Below are 18817 nucleotides of genomic sequence, written 5' to 3'. Positions count from 1 at the left end.
CCTCTCCCTTCCACACATCTCCCTGCTCTTAAATGTTGTGTTTGTGTGCTTCCCCTTCTCTCCCCATCTTGTTTTCCGCTCACTCTTTTTGTGTGTTTTGTTTGTCTGGTTGATTTGTTTGTGAAGTAAATGTTAGCTCTTTCACGAGCCTCGATTCAGTATACAAAAAAAAAAGGAAAAAAAGAAAAAGAAAAAAAAAAGACTATCGACGGTGTGGCCGTTATAGACGGTGCAGACAGTATCGACGGTGTAGACGATATAGTGTTACGGATTTGGCACTTATTATTATTGTTATTATTATTATTGTTGGTTCTAAGTATTATGGTTATTGTTGTTTAAGGGAAATGGTTATTGTGGTTAAAAGGTTAAAAGCGCTCATGGAAAAGAGACAGGAAGCCGGAAGACGACGATAGAGAAGAAGAAGGCGTGAGGAGACAGTGAAAAGACGTGTCTTGAAGCTCCGTTGCGAGCGTGGTCGAGCGGACGTCGTGAGTGAACGTTGAGTCCGTGAAAAGAATCTTGTGCGATTGGTGTTATCGCTGGAGTATTGAAAAAGCCTGCATAGTCAGGTACAGGCGTGAGGTTCGGGAGAATCCTCGCCTAGAGGCTTCGACTTGAGTAAGAGCCGTCCGCCATTTTGACCCTCGTGTCTCGTTCACTGAACAAGGTCTTTGCCGCGTCAGCTGGTCTCACCCTCCGGTGGTCTGCCGGGGATGGGTGTGCACTAAAGCGGCGTGTGAAGATTACACTGCGGTTCGCGGATTGAACAGTGAATGTGCACGTCCGGATCGCGTCTTTGAGATTTCTCTTTCCACCGCCAGTTTGCTATGGTTTGGACCACGTGACGGTCCACGCCTTGCCTACCCCTCCTTCCGCGCCTCATCGCCTCTTCGCCGGGATCCCCTCTGAGTTATAGAGACATTGAGGAGTGTTCTGTTCCATTCACTGGGAGCGCAGTGAGTTTGAGTGAGGTTACTAGAGACTGTGTTCCCGCCCACGGGCAGTGCAGCTCGCGGTTTCCTGCGCTAGGACGTGGAGGTCTGAGACGAACCGGGACGATTCCTGACGAGGTTCAAGAGCAGCTCGGAGGAAGAGTTTTTCGGAGCTGTTTTCGGATGACGTGCTGATGTCCTTGGACTTCGCGCCAGGCTCTGGGCCGACCGGGCCGACGTGTGTGATATTCAGCAGCATAGATTCAACGAAAAGCCCGACCGAATATCGTCGCTTCGTGGCTACTTTCCGCCGCCGAAATCCAGCGTGGCTTCGGCGATTCTGCCCTTGTTTGTAGAACACCCAGCGAGGCCTTCATCAGGGCCGAGCGAGCAAGGTTTTGGCTGACGAAATCCAGCGTGGCTTCGGCGATTCTGCCCCTGTTTGGAGAACACCCAGCGAGGCCTTCATCGGGGCCAAGCGAGCAAGGGCGTTTCGGGACCTGGTTCGCACCATTGACCGAGTGGTTTGCACCAACCGGAGCTGTTTTCGGATGACGTGCTGATGTCCTTGGAATTCGTGCCAGGCTCTGGGCCGACCAGGCCGACGTGCATCGAAGTCCTTTCCAAGGGTGTGGTGCTGACCGGGCAAACGTGGCGTGGTGCTGACGGGGCCCCCGCAGCCGTGATGCCCCCCCACCCCCCCTCCCAAGAATTTCCATGTTTTAAACGTTTCCCAGTGTGTACCCTGGATTAGAATAGGTACACCGTATCCCTGCGTGTCGTAAGAGACGACTAAGAGGGTTGGCGTCAGGAAGGGCATCCGGCCATAAAAACATTGCCTCAAAAAGAGAACCATGACAATTACAACTACATATGGGCAGGTTACAGCCCGAAGTGGAGATCGGTTTCTGAGGTTTGGGACATGGAATGTAGGGACAATGACAGGGAAATCAGGAGAAGTGGTGGAAGTATTTGTCAGTAGAAGAGTGGGCATATGTTGTGTGCAAGAGACGAGATGGAAGGGAAGTGGTGTGAGAATGGTGAAGGGTAGGCAGGGACAGAAATACAAGTTTGTGTGGCAAGGGTGCCTGGAGGGCGTGAATGGTGTTGGTGTCCTGTTTTCTGAGGAGTTTGTAGACAGTGTGGTGAGTGTGACGAGAGTGAGTGATAGGTTGATGATGGTGAAAATGATGATTGGAAAGCTCTTGGTGAACATCATCTCGGGATATGCTCCGCAGGTTGGTCGGAGCGATGAAGAGAAGGACAAGTTCTGGTGTGCGATAGAGAAGCTGATGGAAAACGTTAAATATGAGGAAGTTGTTGTGGTAGGAGGAGACCTAAATGGACATGTGGGAAGGAGTATGGATGGTTTTGAGGGAGTTCATGGGGGTTACGGATATGGTGTGAGAAATGGAGAAGGTGATAGGATTTTGGAGTTTGCTGATGGAGCTGATTTGTTGATTTGTAATACTCAGTTCCAGAAAGAGGATAATAAGCTTGTTACATACACGTCAGGTGGGTCGACGACAACCGTTGACTACCTGATGGTGTGTAGGCGAGATAGGGGGCACCTCCGGGACACAAAGGTGATCCCGGGGGAGGAGGCTGTTTCACAGCACCACTTGGTTGTCTGCGACATAAGGGTGAAAGGTGCGAGGAGAGCTCGGCGGGTGAAGTACCAACCGAGAATGAAGGTGTGGAGGTTGAAAGAGGTGACAGTAAGGGAGGCATTAAAAGAGAGGCTGAGTAGGGTAGAGGATGATGTGGTTGAGCTTGAAAGTGGTTGGATGTCAATGAAAGCTAGTCTGTTGGGAGTCGTTTTTTTTTTTTTTTTTTTTTTTTGTATACAAGATCGAGGCTCGTGAAAGAGCGAACATTAATCACACAGAAAGACAAACCGACACATAAAACATATAACATCGGGAGCGGTAGACAAGATGGGGAGAGAGGGTGAAGGACACAAACACAACATTTGAGAGCAGGGACCGAGAGACATGGAGACATCGAGAGATCTGAGAGAGGGCGAGGGCTTTGGGGGGGGGGCATGGGAATGGGGGCGGTGGGAGAGGTATAAAACATATGGACACTGCCAGGACTTCCAGGAAAGAAGTTGGAATTTCAAACAAGGTGGATCTGGGGTGAATTAGCGGGGGTAGAAAAGATCAAGGTTTTGGATGGGGGAAGATAAGAGATGGTGGTGAACAGCTGTTTTAAAGACCTGGAGGGAGGAGTGGGATTGAAGGGAGTGAGGGAGTTTGTTCCAGAGGCGGGAGAAAAGAGGAATGAAAGAGTGAAGGTGAGCAGAGAGCCGAGATTTCGGCAGTTTAACCATCAGAGGGTTGCTGGCAGATCTTGTGCGACCTGTGGGAATATTTGGGGGACAGAGCACAGAGAGAGCTGGGGGTGCAAGGCCGGAGAGGAGTCGGTAGAAGACAGAAAGACCACCTACCTGCCTGCGGTGAGTGAGTGAAAGGCCCTCAGAGATAGCTTCATCGCGGGAGATTCCAATAATTCTGAAAGCTTTGGTTTCAACAGCGTGAAGCCGAGCTAGGTGTGAGGCAGGAGCACCGGCCCATAGGGGAGAACAGTATTCCATTGAGCTGCGGATGAAAGCCTTGTATGTGGTGAGGAGCTCAGTTGTGCCGAGGAAGGACTTCGCACGACGGAGGATGCCCAGTCGGCGACTGGCTTTGGAGGCCAGCTTGGAAATGTGGTTTTCCCAAGAAAGATCATGGCAGATAGTGAGACCCAAAAGCTTGAGCGACAGAACTTCTTTGAGAGGATTGTTGAGAAAGTAGATGAGAGGGTTGTCCAGTCGATCTTTTCGGAGAGACATAGTAAGAGTGTGAGATTTGTCAGGATTGAAAGACATGTTCCACTTGTTTGACCAGTCTGTGATTTTGTCCAAGTCTTCAGAGAGTGAGGAGGCTGCAGACTGCCGATCTGAGGGAAGAGGAATGGAGCGGCAGAGAGTGGAGTCATCAGCAAAGAGATAGAGAGGATTTTCAAGAGAGTCAGAGAGATCATTGATGAAGAACAGAAAAAGCACGGGGCCCAGAACACAGCCTTGGGGAACTCCAGCCTGAACAGGAAGAGGAGATGAGAGAAACCCATTCAGGGCCACACGTTGACGACGACTAGAGAGGAAGTCCGCCAGCCATGCGTGGAGATTTCCATGGATACCAAAGGAGGAGAGTTTGGTGAGCAGAGCGGGGTGCCAGACCGTGTCGAAGGCACGTGATATGTCGAGGGAGACAGCTCTAATTTCCTGTTTGGCATTGAGGACCTCCATCCATTGTTGAGACAGCAGAAGCAGCATGTCCAGAGTAGAGTGACCTGGTCTGAAACCAAATTGATGATCAGAGATCAAGCCATTGGAGAAGAGGAAAGATCTCATATCCGAAGCAATGATGGATTCCATGACTTTGCTGATAATTGGGAGAAGGCTGATTGGTCTGTAGTTGCTAGGATCTGTTTTTGCACCTTTTTTGTGCAAAGCGGTGATGTTGGCTGATTTCCAAGCAGATGGCAGTTGACCTTGAGCAAAAGAGAGGGTGAAGAGAACAGAGAGAGGGTGAGATAGAGCGGCAGAGCAGGATTTTAGGACCCGTGGGCTGATGCCGTCGGGTCCAGTTGCAGAATCAGAGTCGAGGGTTGACAGAAACTTTTCCACCTTGTCAGGCGGAAAGGACACGGAGTCCAGGAGCAGCAGGGTATGACTGGGTATGGTGGGTACAGAGAGGGATGGGTTTGGGACACAAGATTTAGAGGCAAACACAGAGTTGAGGCATTCAGCTTTTTCACGTGCGGAGTCAGCTGTGTAGCCGTTTGAGGTAAGGGAGGGGATGGAGGGGGAACAAACACCAGAAACGGATTTGACCAGACGCCACCAGGATTTGGAAGAGGGAGACAGATAAGAGAGTTCGGTCTTGAGAATGGAGAGATATTGTTTCCTGGCTCTCCTGAGGGTGGACACACACTTGTTTCGGGCTTTGTGAAAGGAAATGAGATTTCCTTCCGTTGGATTTGCTTTCCAGGAGACGAAGGCAAGTTGTTTCTGGGCAACAGCCTCACCACAAGATTCCGTGTACCATGGACGGGAGGAAGGGTATGACAACTGAAGACGACATGGGATAAATCTGTGCATGAGAGAGAGCAATTTACTTTGGAAGAATTCCCAGGATGAGTTGATGTCAGAGGTGGTAGAGATGGGAGACCAGTCCAGATGATTGATGGCTGCTTGAAGACCGTGCCAGTTGGCCTGAGTGAAATGCCAGACTCGTCGATGCTGAGTAGGCTCCCTGAGGATGGTCAGAGATGTCCACTTTAACAAGGACATGATCAGATGATCCGATTGGAGCAGAAGAAGAGCAGCAGACATTTTCAGGGAAGTTAGTCATAACCAAGTCCAGAAGAGAAGATGTTCCGTTGACTGAGATCCGGGTCGGGAAATTGACAGATTGTGTCAGTCCCAGTGAGTCGCAGAAGTCCTTTGCTGAGGAGCCATGGCTGGTGAGAGAGGTACCCACACCCAGCCAACTGGCATGATGACAGTTGAAATCACCACATATGAGGAAGAGAGAGTTGGGATGAGTAGATAGAAGTTGGTCCATATTATCAGCCAGCGAGATGTAGATGGAGTCATCACTGTTTGGTGAATGGTACAACACACATATGAACAAGAGGTGGGAGCGAAGGGGAAGCCGTAGCCAGAGGTATTCCTGGGGGTGAGGTGGAGAGAGTGCAGTGCAGGGCGAGTGAGGAAGAGAGTTTTTGATAAAGATAGCAACCCCGCCTCCAGGACGAGGCTCAGGTCTATCATACCGGAGGAGGGAGTAGCCCGGGAGAGATACTAAGGAATCAGAGACATCATAAAGGAGGAAAGTTTCTGTTAAGCAGATCACGTCTGGTTTGACAGAAGCAACCTGTATGGAGAGATCAGTTAAGTTTGAACGAAGGCCCCAGATGTTTGAGGTCCATACCGTTAATGAAGAGGAAGGGGGAGCATCAGATACAGAACAGGGGGGAGGAGGGGTAGGGTAAGATGTGGAAGAGGTGGAAGAGGTAGGGAGAGCTGTTGAAGGTGTGTCAGAGATTTCAGAATAGCTCGGAGAAAGGGAAGGATGGGGCGGACAAAAGGTTTGATGGTGATTGGGTGAGGCACAATGAGGTGTTATTTGAGGAGGGGGAAGAGCGAGGCAGAAGGTTGGGGGAGATGGAGGTGAGAGTTGGAAGGGGGAAGAAGCGGGGAGGACGCTTTGAGGAGGGGGAGTGAGAGGGGGGAAATTGAGAAGCAATGAGGATGGGGAGATTTGAAGGGGAGGGGTGAGGGGGGAGTTTGGGAGGGAAGGGACATGGGGAGGGATTTGAAAGGGATGGGATATGGGGGAGATTTGGAGGGGAGGGGTGAGGGAGGAGTCTAGGAGGGGAGGGGCGAGGGGGCGTCTTGGCGGGGAGGAGTGAGGGGGTAGTTTAGGAGGGAGGGGGCAAGGGGGGAGATTTGAGAGGGATGGGTGATGGGGAAGATTTGGAGGGGAGGGGTGATGGGGAAGATTTGGAGGGGAGGGGTGATGGGGAAGATTTGGAGGGGAGGGGTGAGATTGGATTTTAGAAAGTGTACGATTTATGGGAAACGAACATTTATTGCAAAATGAGTTTCTTGTGACCTTCGAGTTAAAAATACGTTTAAGGACGCTGGATGGAGGATGGGGTGCAGGAGAGTTTAGGGAATGTAGAAAAAAGGCACTATAGGAGATGGATATTTTTTTTGGGGATGAATCGATTTGGTGAGCAAGTCGAAAGCAGCCTTTTAAAGAAGAAGAAGAAAAAGGTGTTATAAAATATGACGGAATACATAACTTGAGGGGAAAGTGTAAACATTGAAGGTTAATAACAGTGAAAACTATCTGGGGAAATGGGGGAGAAACACGTGGTCGAAGAACGAACGAACGAATAAGAATGAATAAACGAATGATAACAGAGAAGGAAATGTTTTTTTTTTTTTTTTTTTTTTTTTTTTTTTGAGTTGAGATTTACACAAGGAAGTAGGCTATGGGTGAAAAGACTGGGAATACAGAGAACGAAAGTTATTGGATCACAAACGACGGACCGCTGAGAGAAAAACAAAGCCTCAAGGTTGTACAGTGTACACTGTACAAGGCCTCAAGACACGACACGAATTAACACGATTTTCAATACAGGTATGAAAGATTTGCACCGAAAAATCTTCGTCGGGACACAATATACGTACAACACCATAAATAAATACAGTTTTAACGAAAATACAAATGGGAACAATCACTTAACTTCGATTTCAAATCGTTCGCGACGCTGCAAAGGCCTTGCTCGCGACACGGCAAACAGAGGATAAATGTATGAAAGATAAACACCGAGAAACAACCAAAGTTGCACACAATAACTTCACACACCGAAAGATAAATACAGTTTCGACAAAATACAATTGTGAACAGACTTAACTTCGAAAAACGTGGAGACCGTGTGGAGCTTCGAAAATCCCTCCCACCGTCGTTGGTGAGGTATGTGGATGGACAAAAGGACCACCGAGGCACTCGGAAACATGGTGGTGGGATGATGAAGTTGGAAAGAGGATTGACGAGAAGAGGAAGAAGTTCAAGGAGTGGCAGAAGGTGAAGGGTACGGGAGCAGAAACAGCAGAGCATGAACATTATAAGGCAGCCAAGAAGGCTGCAAAGAAAGAGGTAGCAAAGGCGCAGGAGGCATGTAAGAAAATGTTCGGAGAACGCTTGGATTCAGAAGAGGGTCAGAGAGCAGTATTCAGGATTGCAAAGCAGATAGCGAAAGAGAGGTGTGATGTGATGGGGGTGAGTTGCTTGAAGGATGAAGTGGGACAAATCGTTGTGGACCCAGATGGAATTAAAGGAAGATGGAAAAGATATATGGAAATGCTGTTGAATACAGAGAATGAATGGGATGGCAACATAGAGAGTAACCCAGTTTTAGGACCGGCAGAGAAGATAACTGAGAAGGAAGTTGAGGAAGCGATAAAAGCAATAAAAACCACCTTTAGAGGCCATTTTTCCCCGCAAGCGGGGGTTGGCCTTTTTCGGTAACCGTGGTTGTTGTTGTTTTTCGGTCCCCTTTTTGAAGCAATGTTTTACGGCCGATGCCCTTCCTGACGCCAACCCTTTTTGCCGCCTTTAACGACAAGCAGGGAATTACCAGTGAACTGGTACTCAATTTGCCGACCTCGGAAGGATGACAGGCTGAGTCAACCCCCCTGGCGTTAATTCAGCGATTGACCGGGATTCAAACCCAGGATCCTAGGATCCTAAGCCGGCACCCTAACCGCTAGCCCAACACCAGGGATAAAAATAAATATAAAAATAAAGATAAATAAATAAATAAAATGAAGCCGACATAAATAAATAAAATAAATGAATAAATAAATAAATAAATAAATAAATAAATAATAAATAAATAAATAAATAATAAATAAATAAAATAATAAATAAATAAATAAATAAGAAAATAAATGAATGAAATAAATGAAGAAAATAAATAGAATGAAGGATAAAGATAAAAGCAATGAAGAGTAGAAAAGCGGGAGGGCCGACGGGAGTTGTGGGAGATATGTTGAAGGCAGCAGGAAGTTGGGGTGTGAAGAGAATGACAGAGATCTGTAATCTGGCGGTGAAAGAAGGCCGCATTCCAGTGGATTGGGAACTGAGTACCCTCACCCCTCTATACAAGGGGAAAGGTGACCCTCTAGAGTGTGGCTCGTACCGAGTGATAAAGTTATTGGAGCTTGGAATGAAGGTCTGTAAGGAGTTTGTGCAGACAGTATAGATGGTATAGACAGTATAGATGGTACAGACAGTATAGATGGTATAGATGGTGTGGACAGTGTATATGGTATAGAATATGTAGAGGACGGGGAAGACCGAAAGGGTGTTGGAGAGGAGAATAAGGAAGAAACTGAAGATCGACGAAATGCAGTTTGGATTTATGCCAGGAAGAGGAACGACAGACGCGCTTTTTATTGTGAGGCAGTTGCAGGAGAAGAACATGGAGAAGAGGAAGTAGTTGTTTCTTGGGTTTGTTGATCTGGAGAAAGCATTCGATGGGGTTCCACGAAAAGTATTGACATGGGCAATGAGGAAGTTAGGAGTGGAGGAATGGTTGATCAGAGTAGTGATGGCAATGTACAAAAGAGCGCGCACAGCTGTAAGGACGAAGGACGGGAACAGTGGTGAGTTTGAGGTGAAGGTGGGAGTGCATCAGGAGTCGGTACAAAGTCCACTACTATTTGTAGCTGTGATGGAGGTGCTGGCTCAGAACGTAAAGGAGGGTTTACCGTGGGAGTTGTTGTATGCAGATGATCTGGTGTTGATTGCGGAAAGTATGGATGGACTGAAGGAAAAGATGAACAAGTGGAAGGAATGTATGGAGACAAAAGGTCTGAAGGTGTTTATCGGAAAGACGAAGGTGATGGCAAGTGGTAAAGCATGTGGTGAGGTGGAAAGAACTGGAAAGTGGCCCTGTGCTGTGTGCAGGAAGGGTGTCGGAGTGAACTCCATTCAATGTACAATGTGCGCTGAGTGGGTTCATCAAAAATGTAGTGGTCTGAGAGGGTCATTAACCAGTGTGGCAGCTACATTAAAATGTAAGGTGTGCACAGAGGGAGCTGCAGATGGAGGAAATGTTGAGTTGGATCTTGGAGACGGCGTGAAGCTGGAAGGTGTGAAAACATTTTGCTACCTCGGAGACATGCTGAATGGAGAAGGTGGATCAGACTCGGCAACGGTTGCTGGAGTGAGATGTGCATGGAAGAAGTTTTGGGAACTGAGTGGTGTGCTGATGATGAGGGGAGTGTCGTTGAAGCTGAAGGGAAAGGTGTATGCTGCATGTGTGAGAAGTGTTATGATTTATGGGAGCGAGTCATGGGTAATGAACGTAGACCAGCAACGAAGCTGGAAAGGGTGGAAATGCAAATGGTTCGATGGATGTGCGGAGTTTCGTTGAGAGAGAGGAAGACAAATGATGAATTGCGAAAAATGATGGGAATAGAGCCTGTGATTGATGCTGTGAAGAGGAACAGGTTGAGATGCTTTGGTCATGTGTTGAGGAAGGATGAAAGTGACTGGTTGAGTAGAGTGATGGAAATGAATGTCGAAGGAAGTAGAGGACGGGGAAGACCGAGAAAGACTTGGTCAAAGATGGTGGAAGAAGAAATGCGGGCAAGGGGGTTAACAAGGAGAGATGCAGAAAATAGGGCAAGATGGAGAAGATTGTCATGGGGACTGCAAGGCTAACCCCCGCTCTAGCAGGGAAAATGGCCTTAAAATGCATGTTGTTGTTGTTGTTGTTGTTGTTGTTGTACTAGAGAGGATGGTACCATCCTAAGATATTGATTGTATGGTTGATTGCTATCATTGTTGTATCGTTATTCCTGTGTGCTTTTTAATATATTCTTTGTTTGTGGATAACTCTGGGTGTGGTTTCCATATAAATTCGACACGGAATAACATATTTTTCTGCCGTTGCCCTCCCGGGGTTCGGAGGTATACCGAGACCAGGAGGTCGGGGAGGAACACGTAACAATAGATGGTGCAGACGGTGTAGATGGTATAGATGGTGCAGATGGTATAGACAGTGTAGACTGTATAGACAGTGTAGACGGTATAGACGGTGCAGACGGTATTGATGGTATAGATGGTGCAGACGGTACAGATGGTATAGATGGTGCAGACGGTATAGGCGGAGTAGATGGGGCAGATGGTACAGACGGTATAGATGGTGTGGACAGTGTATATGGTATAGAATATAGATGGTGCAGACAGTATAGACGGTGTAGACGGTATAGACGGAGTAGATGGTGCAGACAGTACAGACGGTATAGAGGGTGCAGACGGTATAGACGGTATAGATGGAGTAGATGGTTCAGACAGTACAGACGGTATAGATGGTACAGACGGTATAGCTGGTATCCATGGTGTGGACAGTGTATATGATATAGAATATAGATGGTGCAGACAGTATAGACGGTATAGACGGAGTAGATGGTGCAGACAGTACAGACGGTATAGATGGTGCAGACGGTATAGATGGTGTAGACGGTATAGACGGAGTCGATGGTGCAGACAGTACAGACGGTATAGATGGTGCAGACGGTAGAGACGGTATATATGGTGCAGACGGTATAGATGGTGCAGACGGTATAGATGGTGCAGACGGTATAGACAGTGTAGACGGTATAGACAGTGTAGACGGTATAGATGGTGCAGACGGTATCGACAGTATAGATGGTGCAGACGGTATAGATGGTACAGAGGGAGTAGATGCGGCAGATGGTACAGACAGTATAGATGGTATAGATGGTGTGGACAGTGTATATGGTATAGAATATAGATGGTGCAGACAGTATAGATGGTGCAGATGGTACAGACTGTATAGATGGTGCAGACGGTATAGATGGTGCAGACGGTACACACTGTATAGATGGTGCAGACGGTATAGACGGAGTAGATGGGGCAGATGGTACAGACGGTATAGATGGTATAGATGGTGTGGACAGTGTATATGGTATAGATGGTGCAGACAGTATAGACGGTGTAGACGGAGTACATGGTGCAGATGGTACAGACTGCATAGATGGTGAAGACGGTATCGACGGAATAGATGGTGCAGATGGTATAGACGGTGGAGATGGTGCAGACGGTATAGATGGTGCAGACGGTACAGAAGGTACAGACGGAATAGACGGTGCAGACGGTACATGCAGTAAAGATGGTGCAGACAGTAGAGACGGTGTAGAAGGTGAAGACGGAATAGACGGTATAGACGGTGCAGACGTTATAGACGTTATAGACTGTGTAGACAGTACAGACTGTGTAGATGGTATAAACACTGTAGCCGGTATCGACAGTATAGAATAGACAGTGTAGACAGTGGAGACGGTATAGACGGTATAGACGTTATAGACTGTGTAGACAGTACAGACTGTGTAGACACAGTACAGACTGTGTAGACAGTACAGACTGTGTAGATGGTGCAGACGGTATAAACACTGTAGCCGGTATCGACGGTATAGAATAGACAGTGTAGACAGTGGAGACTGTATAGACGTCACAGACTGTGTAGACAGTACAGACTGTGTAGACGGTATAAACACTGTACTGTAGCCGGTATCGACGGTATAGAATAGACAGTGTAGGCAGTGGAGACGGTAAAGACCGTATATATGGTATCGATGGTGTGGACAGTGCAGACGGTATCGACGGTGCAGACGGTGTAGATGTTAGAGACGGAGTAGATGGTACAGACAGTACAGACGGTGTAAAAGGTATTCCTTGTGCATCTAATTGTGGTGTAATATTTAAAAATTAGTTTTCGTAATTACGCTGTGGTAATTAAGTCTGTAGACAATGGCACACACAAAATCAGACAGTTTAGTGAATATTTTATTTGTTATTCAAACTAAGCTTGACTTGTTTTTCTGCAACTTGCTACATTCCGTTATTTTCCATATTGGAGTCAGTTTTCTGTTTCAAGTGAGGCAGATTCCACGAATTCCATCCATTTTCCATGATTTTGGAAAATCTCTGACACTAAACGGCAATACTTACTCGGAGAGGGAAGGATTTCCATGGATTGTGGGCGTGAAGAGGTGCTGGGATTGACAACAGTATGCGAGAGAGAGATCCGCCTGTCCCCCAATGGATTCACTGCACTGCGTGGTCGTTGTGGTCTTATTGATGTTATCTGGAAGAAAGCAAAATATGACTGATTCACACAATAAACACTTCACCCTCTTCTCTCGACCATGCACACTAAGCAGGCCATTTTCCTGAATTGTTCAAGGCTAAAGGTTACGGCTCTGATGAGAAAACGAGTTACAGGTCAGGCGACTGCTTCCAATTTCAACAAATATCATACATTGTCCAGGAAATAGTAAGTGAGGATTTGCACTTCAGAGCAATTCGTCAAATTTCACTTTTATGTCTGCATTTCAGCAACTCCAGAGATCAACTGCACACCATTTACAACTCCAGAGATCAACTGCACAACATTTACAATTCCAGAGATCAACTGCACACCATTTACAACTCCAGAGATCAACTGCACACCATTTACAACTCCAGAGATCAACTGCACAACATTTACAACTCCAGAGATCAACTGCACACCATTAACAACTCCAGAGATCAACTGCACACCCTTTACAACTCCATAGATCAACTGCACACCATTTACAACTCCAGAGATCAACTGCACACCATTTACAACTCGAGAGATCAACTGCACACCATTTACAACTCCAGAGATCAACTGCACACCATTTACAACTCGAGAGATCAACTGCACACCATTTACAACTCCATAGATCAACTGCACACCATGTACAAATCCAGAGATCAACTGCACACCACTTACAATTCCAGAGATCAACTGCACACCATTTACAACTCCAGAGATCAACTGCACACCATTTACACATCCAGAGATCAACTGCACACCATTTACAACTCTATAGATCAACTGCACACCATTTACAACTCCAGAGATCAACTGCACACCATTTACAACCCCAGAGATCAACTACACACCATTTACAACTCCAGAGATCAACTGCACACCATTTACAACTCCATAGATCAACTGCACACCATTTACAACTCTATAGATCAAGTGCACACCATTTACAACTCCAAAGATCAACTGCACACCATTTACAACTCCATAGATCAACTGCACACCATTTACAACTCTATAGATCAACTGCACACCATTTACAACTCCATAGATCAACTGCACACCATTTACAAATCTATAGATCAAGTGCACACCATTTACAACTCCATAGATCAACTGCACACCATTTACAACTCAATAGATCAACTGCACACCATATACAACTCCAGAGATCAACTGAACACGATTTACAAATCCAGAGATCAACTGCACACCATTTACAACTCCATAGGTCAACTGCACACCATTTACAACTCGTTTGATCAAGTGCACACCATTTACAACTCCATAGATCAACTGCACACCATTTACAACTACATCGATCAACTGCACACCATTTACAACTCCATAGATCAACTGCACACCATTTACAACTCCATAGATCAACTGCACACCATTTACAACTCCATCGATCAACTGCAAACCATTTACAACTCCATAGATCAACTGCACACCATTTACAACTCCATAGATCAACTGCACACCATTTACAACTCCATAGATCAACTGCACACCATTTACAACTCCATAGATCAACTGCACACCATTTACAACTCCATAGATCACAACTGCACACCATTTACAACTCCAGAGATCAACTGCACACCATTTACAACTCCATAGATCAACTGCACACCATTAACAACTCCAGCACATGACCATCACCCCATTAACAACTCCAGTATCCCTACAGCACACCATTAACAACTCGAGATAGCTATAGCACACCATTAACAACTCCAGTATACCTACAGCACACCATTAACAACTCCAGTATACCTACAGCACACCATTAACAACTCCAGTATAGCTAGAGCACACCATTAACAACTCCAGTATAGCTACAGCACACCATTAACTCCAGTATACATACAGCACACCATTAACAACTCCAGTATACCTACAGCACACCATCAACTCCAGTATATCTACAGCACACCATTAACTCCAGTATACCTACAGCACACCATTAACAACTCGAAGTATACCAACAGCACACCATAAACTCCAGTATACCTACAGCACGCCATTAACTACTCCAGTATATCTACACCACACCATTAACAACTCCAGTATACCTACATCACACCATTAACAACTCCAGTACAGCTACAGCACACCATTAACTCCAGTATACATACACCACACCATTAACAACTCCAGTATACCTATAGCACACCATTAAGAACTCCAGTATATCTACACCACACCATTAACAACTCCAGTATACCAACAGCACACCATTAACAACTCGGGTATACCTACACCACACCATTAACAACTCAGTATATCTACACCACACCATTAACAACTCCAGTATACCTACATCACACCATTAACAACTCCAGTACAGCTACAGCACATCATTAACTCCAGTATACCTACACCACACCATTAACAACTCCAGTATACCAACAGCACACCATTAACAACTCCGGTATACCTACACAACACCATTAACAACTCCAGTATATCTACAGCACACCATTAACAACTCCAGTAAACCTACAGCACACCATTAACAACTCCAGTAAACCTACAGCACACCAGTAACTCCATTATACCTAAAGCACACCATTAACAACTCCAGTAAACCTACAGCACACCATTAACTCCATTATACCTACAGCACACCATTAACAACTCCAGTATACCTACACCACACCATTAACAACTCCAGTATACCTACACCACACCATTAACAACTCCAGTAAACCTACAGCACACCTTTAACTCCAGTATACCTACAGCACACCATTAATTCCAGTATACCGACAGCACACCATTAACTCCAGAATACCTACACCACAGCATTAACAACTCCAGTATACCTACAGCACACCATTAACAACTGCAGTAAACCTACAGCACACCAATAACAACTCCAGTATATCTACACCACACCATTAACAACTCCAGTAAACTTACAGCACACCAATAACAACTCCAGTATACCTACACCACACCATTAACAAACAACAACAACAACAACAACATGCATTTTAAGGCCATTTTCCCTGCTAGAGCGGGGGCTAGCCTTGCGGTCCCCATGACAATCTTCTCCATCTTGCCCTATTTTCTGCATCTCTCCTTGTTAACCCCCTTGCCCGCATTTCTTCTTCCACCATCTTTAGCCAAGTCTTTCTCGGTCTTCCCCGTCCTCCACTTCCTTCCACATTCATTTCCATCACTCTTCTCAACCAGGCACTTTCATTCTTCCTTAACACATGACCAAAGCAACTCAACCTGTTCCTCTTCACAGCATCAATCACAGGCTCTATTCCCATCATCTTTCACAATTCATCATTTGTCTTCCTCTCTCTCAACGATACTCCACACATCCACCGAACCATTCGCATTTCCACCCTTTCCAGCCTTCGTTGCTGCTCTACGTTCATTACCCATGTCTCGCTCCCATAAATCATAACACTTCTCACAAATGCAGCATACACCTTTCCCTTCAGCTTCAACGACACTCCCCTCCTCATCAGCACGCCACTCAGTTCCCGAAATCTCTTCCATGCACATCTCACTCTCGCAAACGTTGCCGAGTCTGATCCACCTTCTCCATTCAGCATGTCTCCGAGGTAGCAAAATGTTTTCACACCTTCCAACTTCAAGCCGTCTCCAAGATCCAACTTAACATTTCCTCCATCTGCAGCTCCCTGTAGCTGCCACACTGGTTAATGACCCTCTCAGACCACTGCATTTTTAGTGAACCCACTCAGCGCACAGTGTACATTGAATGGAGTTCACTCCGACACCCTTCCTGCACACAGCACAGGGCCACTTCCCAGTTCTTTCCATCTCACCACATGCTTTACCACTTGCCATCACCTTCATCTTTCCTATATTCACCTTCAGACCTTTTGTCTCCATACATTCCTTCCACGTGTTCATCTTTTCCTTCAGTCCATCCATACTTTCCGCAATCAACACCAGATCATCTGCGTACAATAACTCCCGCGGTAAACCCTCCTTTACGTTCTGAGGCAGCACCTCCATCACAGCTACAAATAGTAGTGGACTTAGTACCGACCCCTGATGCACTCCCACCTTCACCTCAAACTCACCACTGTTCCCGTCCTTCATCCTTACAGCTGTGCGCGCTCTTTTGTACATTGCCATCACTACTCTGATCAACCATTCCTGCACTCCTAACTTCCTCAATGCCCATGTCAATACTTCACGTGGAACCCTATCGAATGCTTTCTCCAGATCAACAAACCCAAGAAACAACTTCTTCCTCTTCTCCATGTACTTCTCCTGCAACTGCCTCAAAATAAAGAGCGCGGCTGTGGTTCCTCTTCCTGGCATAAATCCAACCTGCATTTCGTCGATCTTCACCTTCTTCCTTATCCTCCTCTCCAACACCCTTTCCAATACCTTCATTTCATGCTCCAATAACTTCATCACTTGGTACAAGCCACACTCCAGAGGGTCACCTTTCCCCTTGTTTCGAGGGACGAGGGTACTCAGTTCCCAATCCACTGGAATGCGGCATTCTTTCACCACCAGATTACAGATCTCTGTCATTCTCTTCACACCCCAACTTCCTGCTGCCTTCAACATATCTCCCACAACTCCCGTCGGCCCTCCCGCTTTTCGACTCTTCATTGCTTTTATCGCTTCCACAACTTCCTTCTCAGTTATCTTCTCTGCCGGTCCTAAAACTGGGTTACTCTCTATGTTGCCATCCCATTCATTCTCTGTATTCAACATCATTTCCATATATCTCCTCCATCTTCCTTTAATTCCATCTGGGTCCACAACGATTTGTCCCACTTCATCCTTCAAGCAACTCACCCCCATCACATCACACCTCTCTTTCGCTATCTGCTTTGCAATCCTGAATACCGCTCTCTGACCCTCTTCCGAATCCAAGCGTTCTCCGAACATTTTCCTACATGCCTCCTGCGCCTTTGCTACCTCTTTCTTTGCAGCCTTCTTGGCTGCCTTATAACTTTCATGCTCTGCTGTTTCTGCTCCCGTACCCTTCGCCTTCTGCCACTCCTTGAACTTCTTCCTCTTCTCGTCAATTCTCTTTCCAACTTCATCATCCCACCACCATGTTTCCGAGTGCCTCGGTGGTCCTTTTGTCCATCCACATACCTCACCAACGGCTACCAACAGACTATCTTTCATTGACATCCAACCACTTTCAAGCTCAACCACATCATCCTCTACCCTACTCAGCCTCTCTTTTAAAGCCTCCCTTACTGTCACCTCTTTCAACCTCAACACCTTCATTCTCGGTTGGTACTTCACCCGCCGAGCTCTCCTCGCACCTTTCACCCTTATGTCGCAGACAACCAAGTGGTGCTGTGAAACAGCCTCCTCCCCCGGGATCACCTTTGTGTCCCGGAGGTGCCCCCTATCTCGCCTACGCACCATCAGGTAATCAGCGGTTGTCGTCGACCCACCTGACGTGTATGTAACAGGCTTATTATCCTCTTTCTGGAACTGAGTATTACAAATCAACAAATCACCTCCATCAGCAAACTCCAAAATCCTTTCATCTTCTCCATTTCTCACACCATATCCGTAACCCCCATGAACTCCCTCAAAACCGTCCATACTCCTTCCTACATGTCCATTTAGGTCTCCTCCTACCACAACAACATCCTCATATTTCACGTTTTCCATCAGCTTCTCTATCGCACACCAGAACTTGTCCTTCTCTTCATCGCTCCGACCAACCTGTGGAGCATATCCCGAGATGACGTTCACCAAGAGCTTTCCAATCATCATTTTCACCATCATCAACCTATCACTCACTCTAGTCACACTCACCACACTGTCTACAAACTCCTCAGAAAACAGGATCCCAACACCATGCACGCCTTCCGGGCACCTTTGCCACATAAACTTGTATTTCTGTCCCTGCCTACTCTTCACCATTCTCACACCACTTCCCTTCCATCTCGTCTCTTGCACACAACATATGTCCACTCTTCTTCTGACCAATACTTCCACCACTTCTCCTGATCTCCCTGTCATTGGCCCTACATTCCATGTCCCAAACCTCAGAAGCCGATCTCCACTTCGGGCTGCACCCTGCCCATATGTAGTTGTAATTGTCATGGTTCTCTTTTTGAGGCAATGTTTTTATGGCCGGATGCCCTTCCTGACGCCAACCCTCTTAGTCGCTT

The 18817-nt window shown here is 46.6% G+C and overlaps 1 protein-coding gene across 2 annotated transcripts in view; it reads right to left on the bottom strand.

The window, feature by feature from the left end:
* LOC137420545 (dedicator of cytokinesis protein 1) overlaps positions 1 to 18817 on the bottom strand; it is a gene marked incomplete in the record, with an annotated part of 615378 nt that overhangs the window by 28928 nt on the left and 567633 nt on the right. For both annotated transcript variants that reach the window (XM_078772553.1, XM_078772554.1), the window contains 1 exon segment: positions 12539 to 12674. In XM_078772553.1, the coding sequence (XP_078628679.1) occupies positions 12539 to 12674 (136 nt within the window).

This window comes from Myxine glutinosa, chromosome 2 (genome assembly GCF_964187855.1).
Source record: "Myxine glutinosa chromosome 2, kmMyxGlut1.1, whole genome shotgun sequence".
Lineage (NCBI taxonomy): Eukaryota > Metazoa > Chordata > Myxini > Myxiniformes > Myxinidae > Myxine > Myxine glutinosa.
This window is presented reverse-complemented; position numbering and strand designations above follow the sequence as displayed.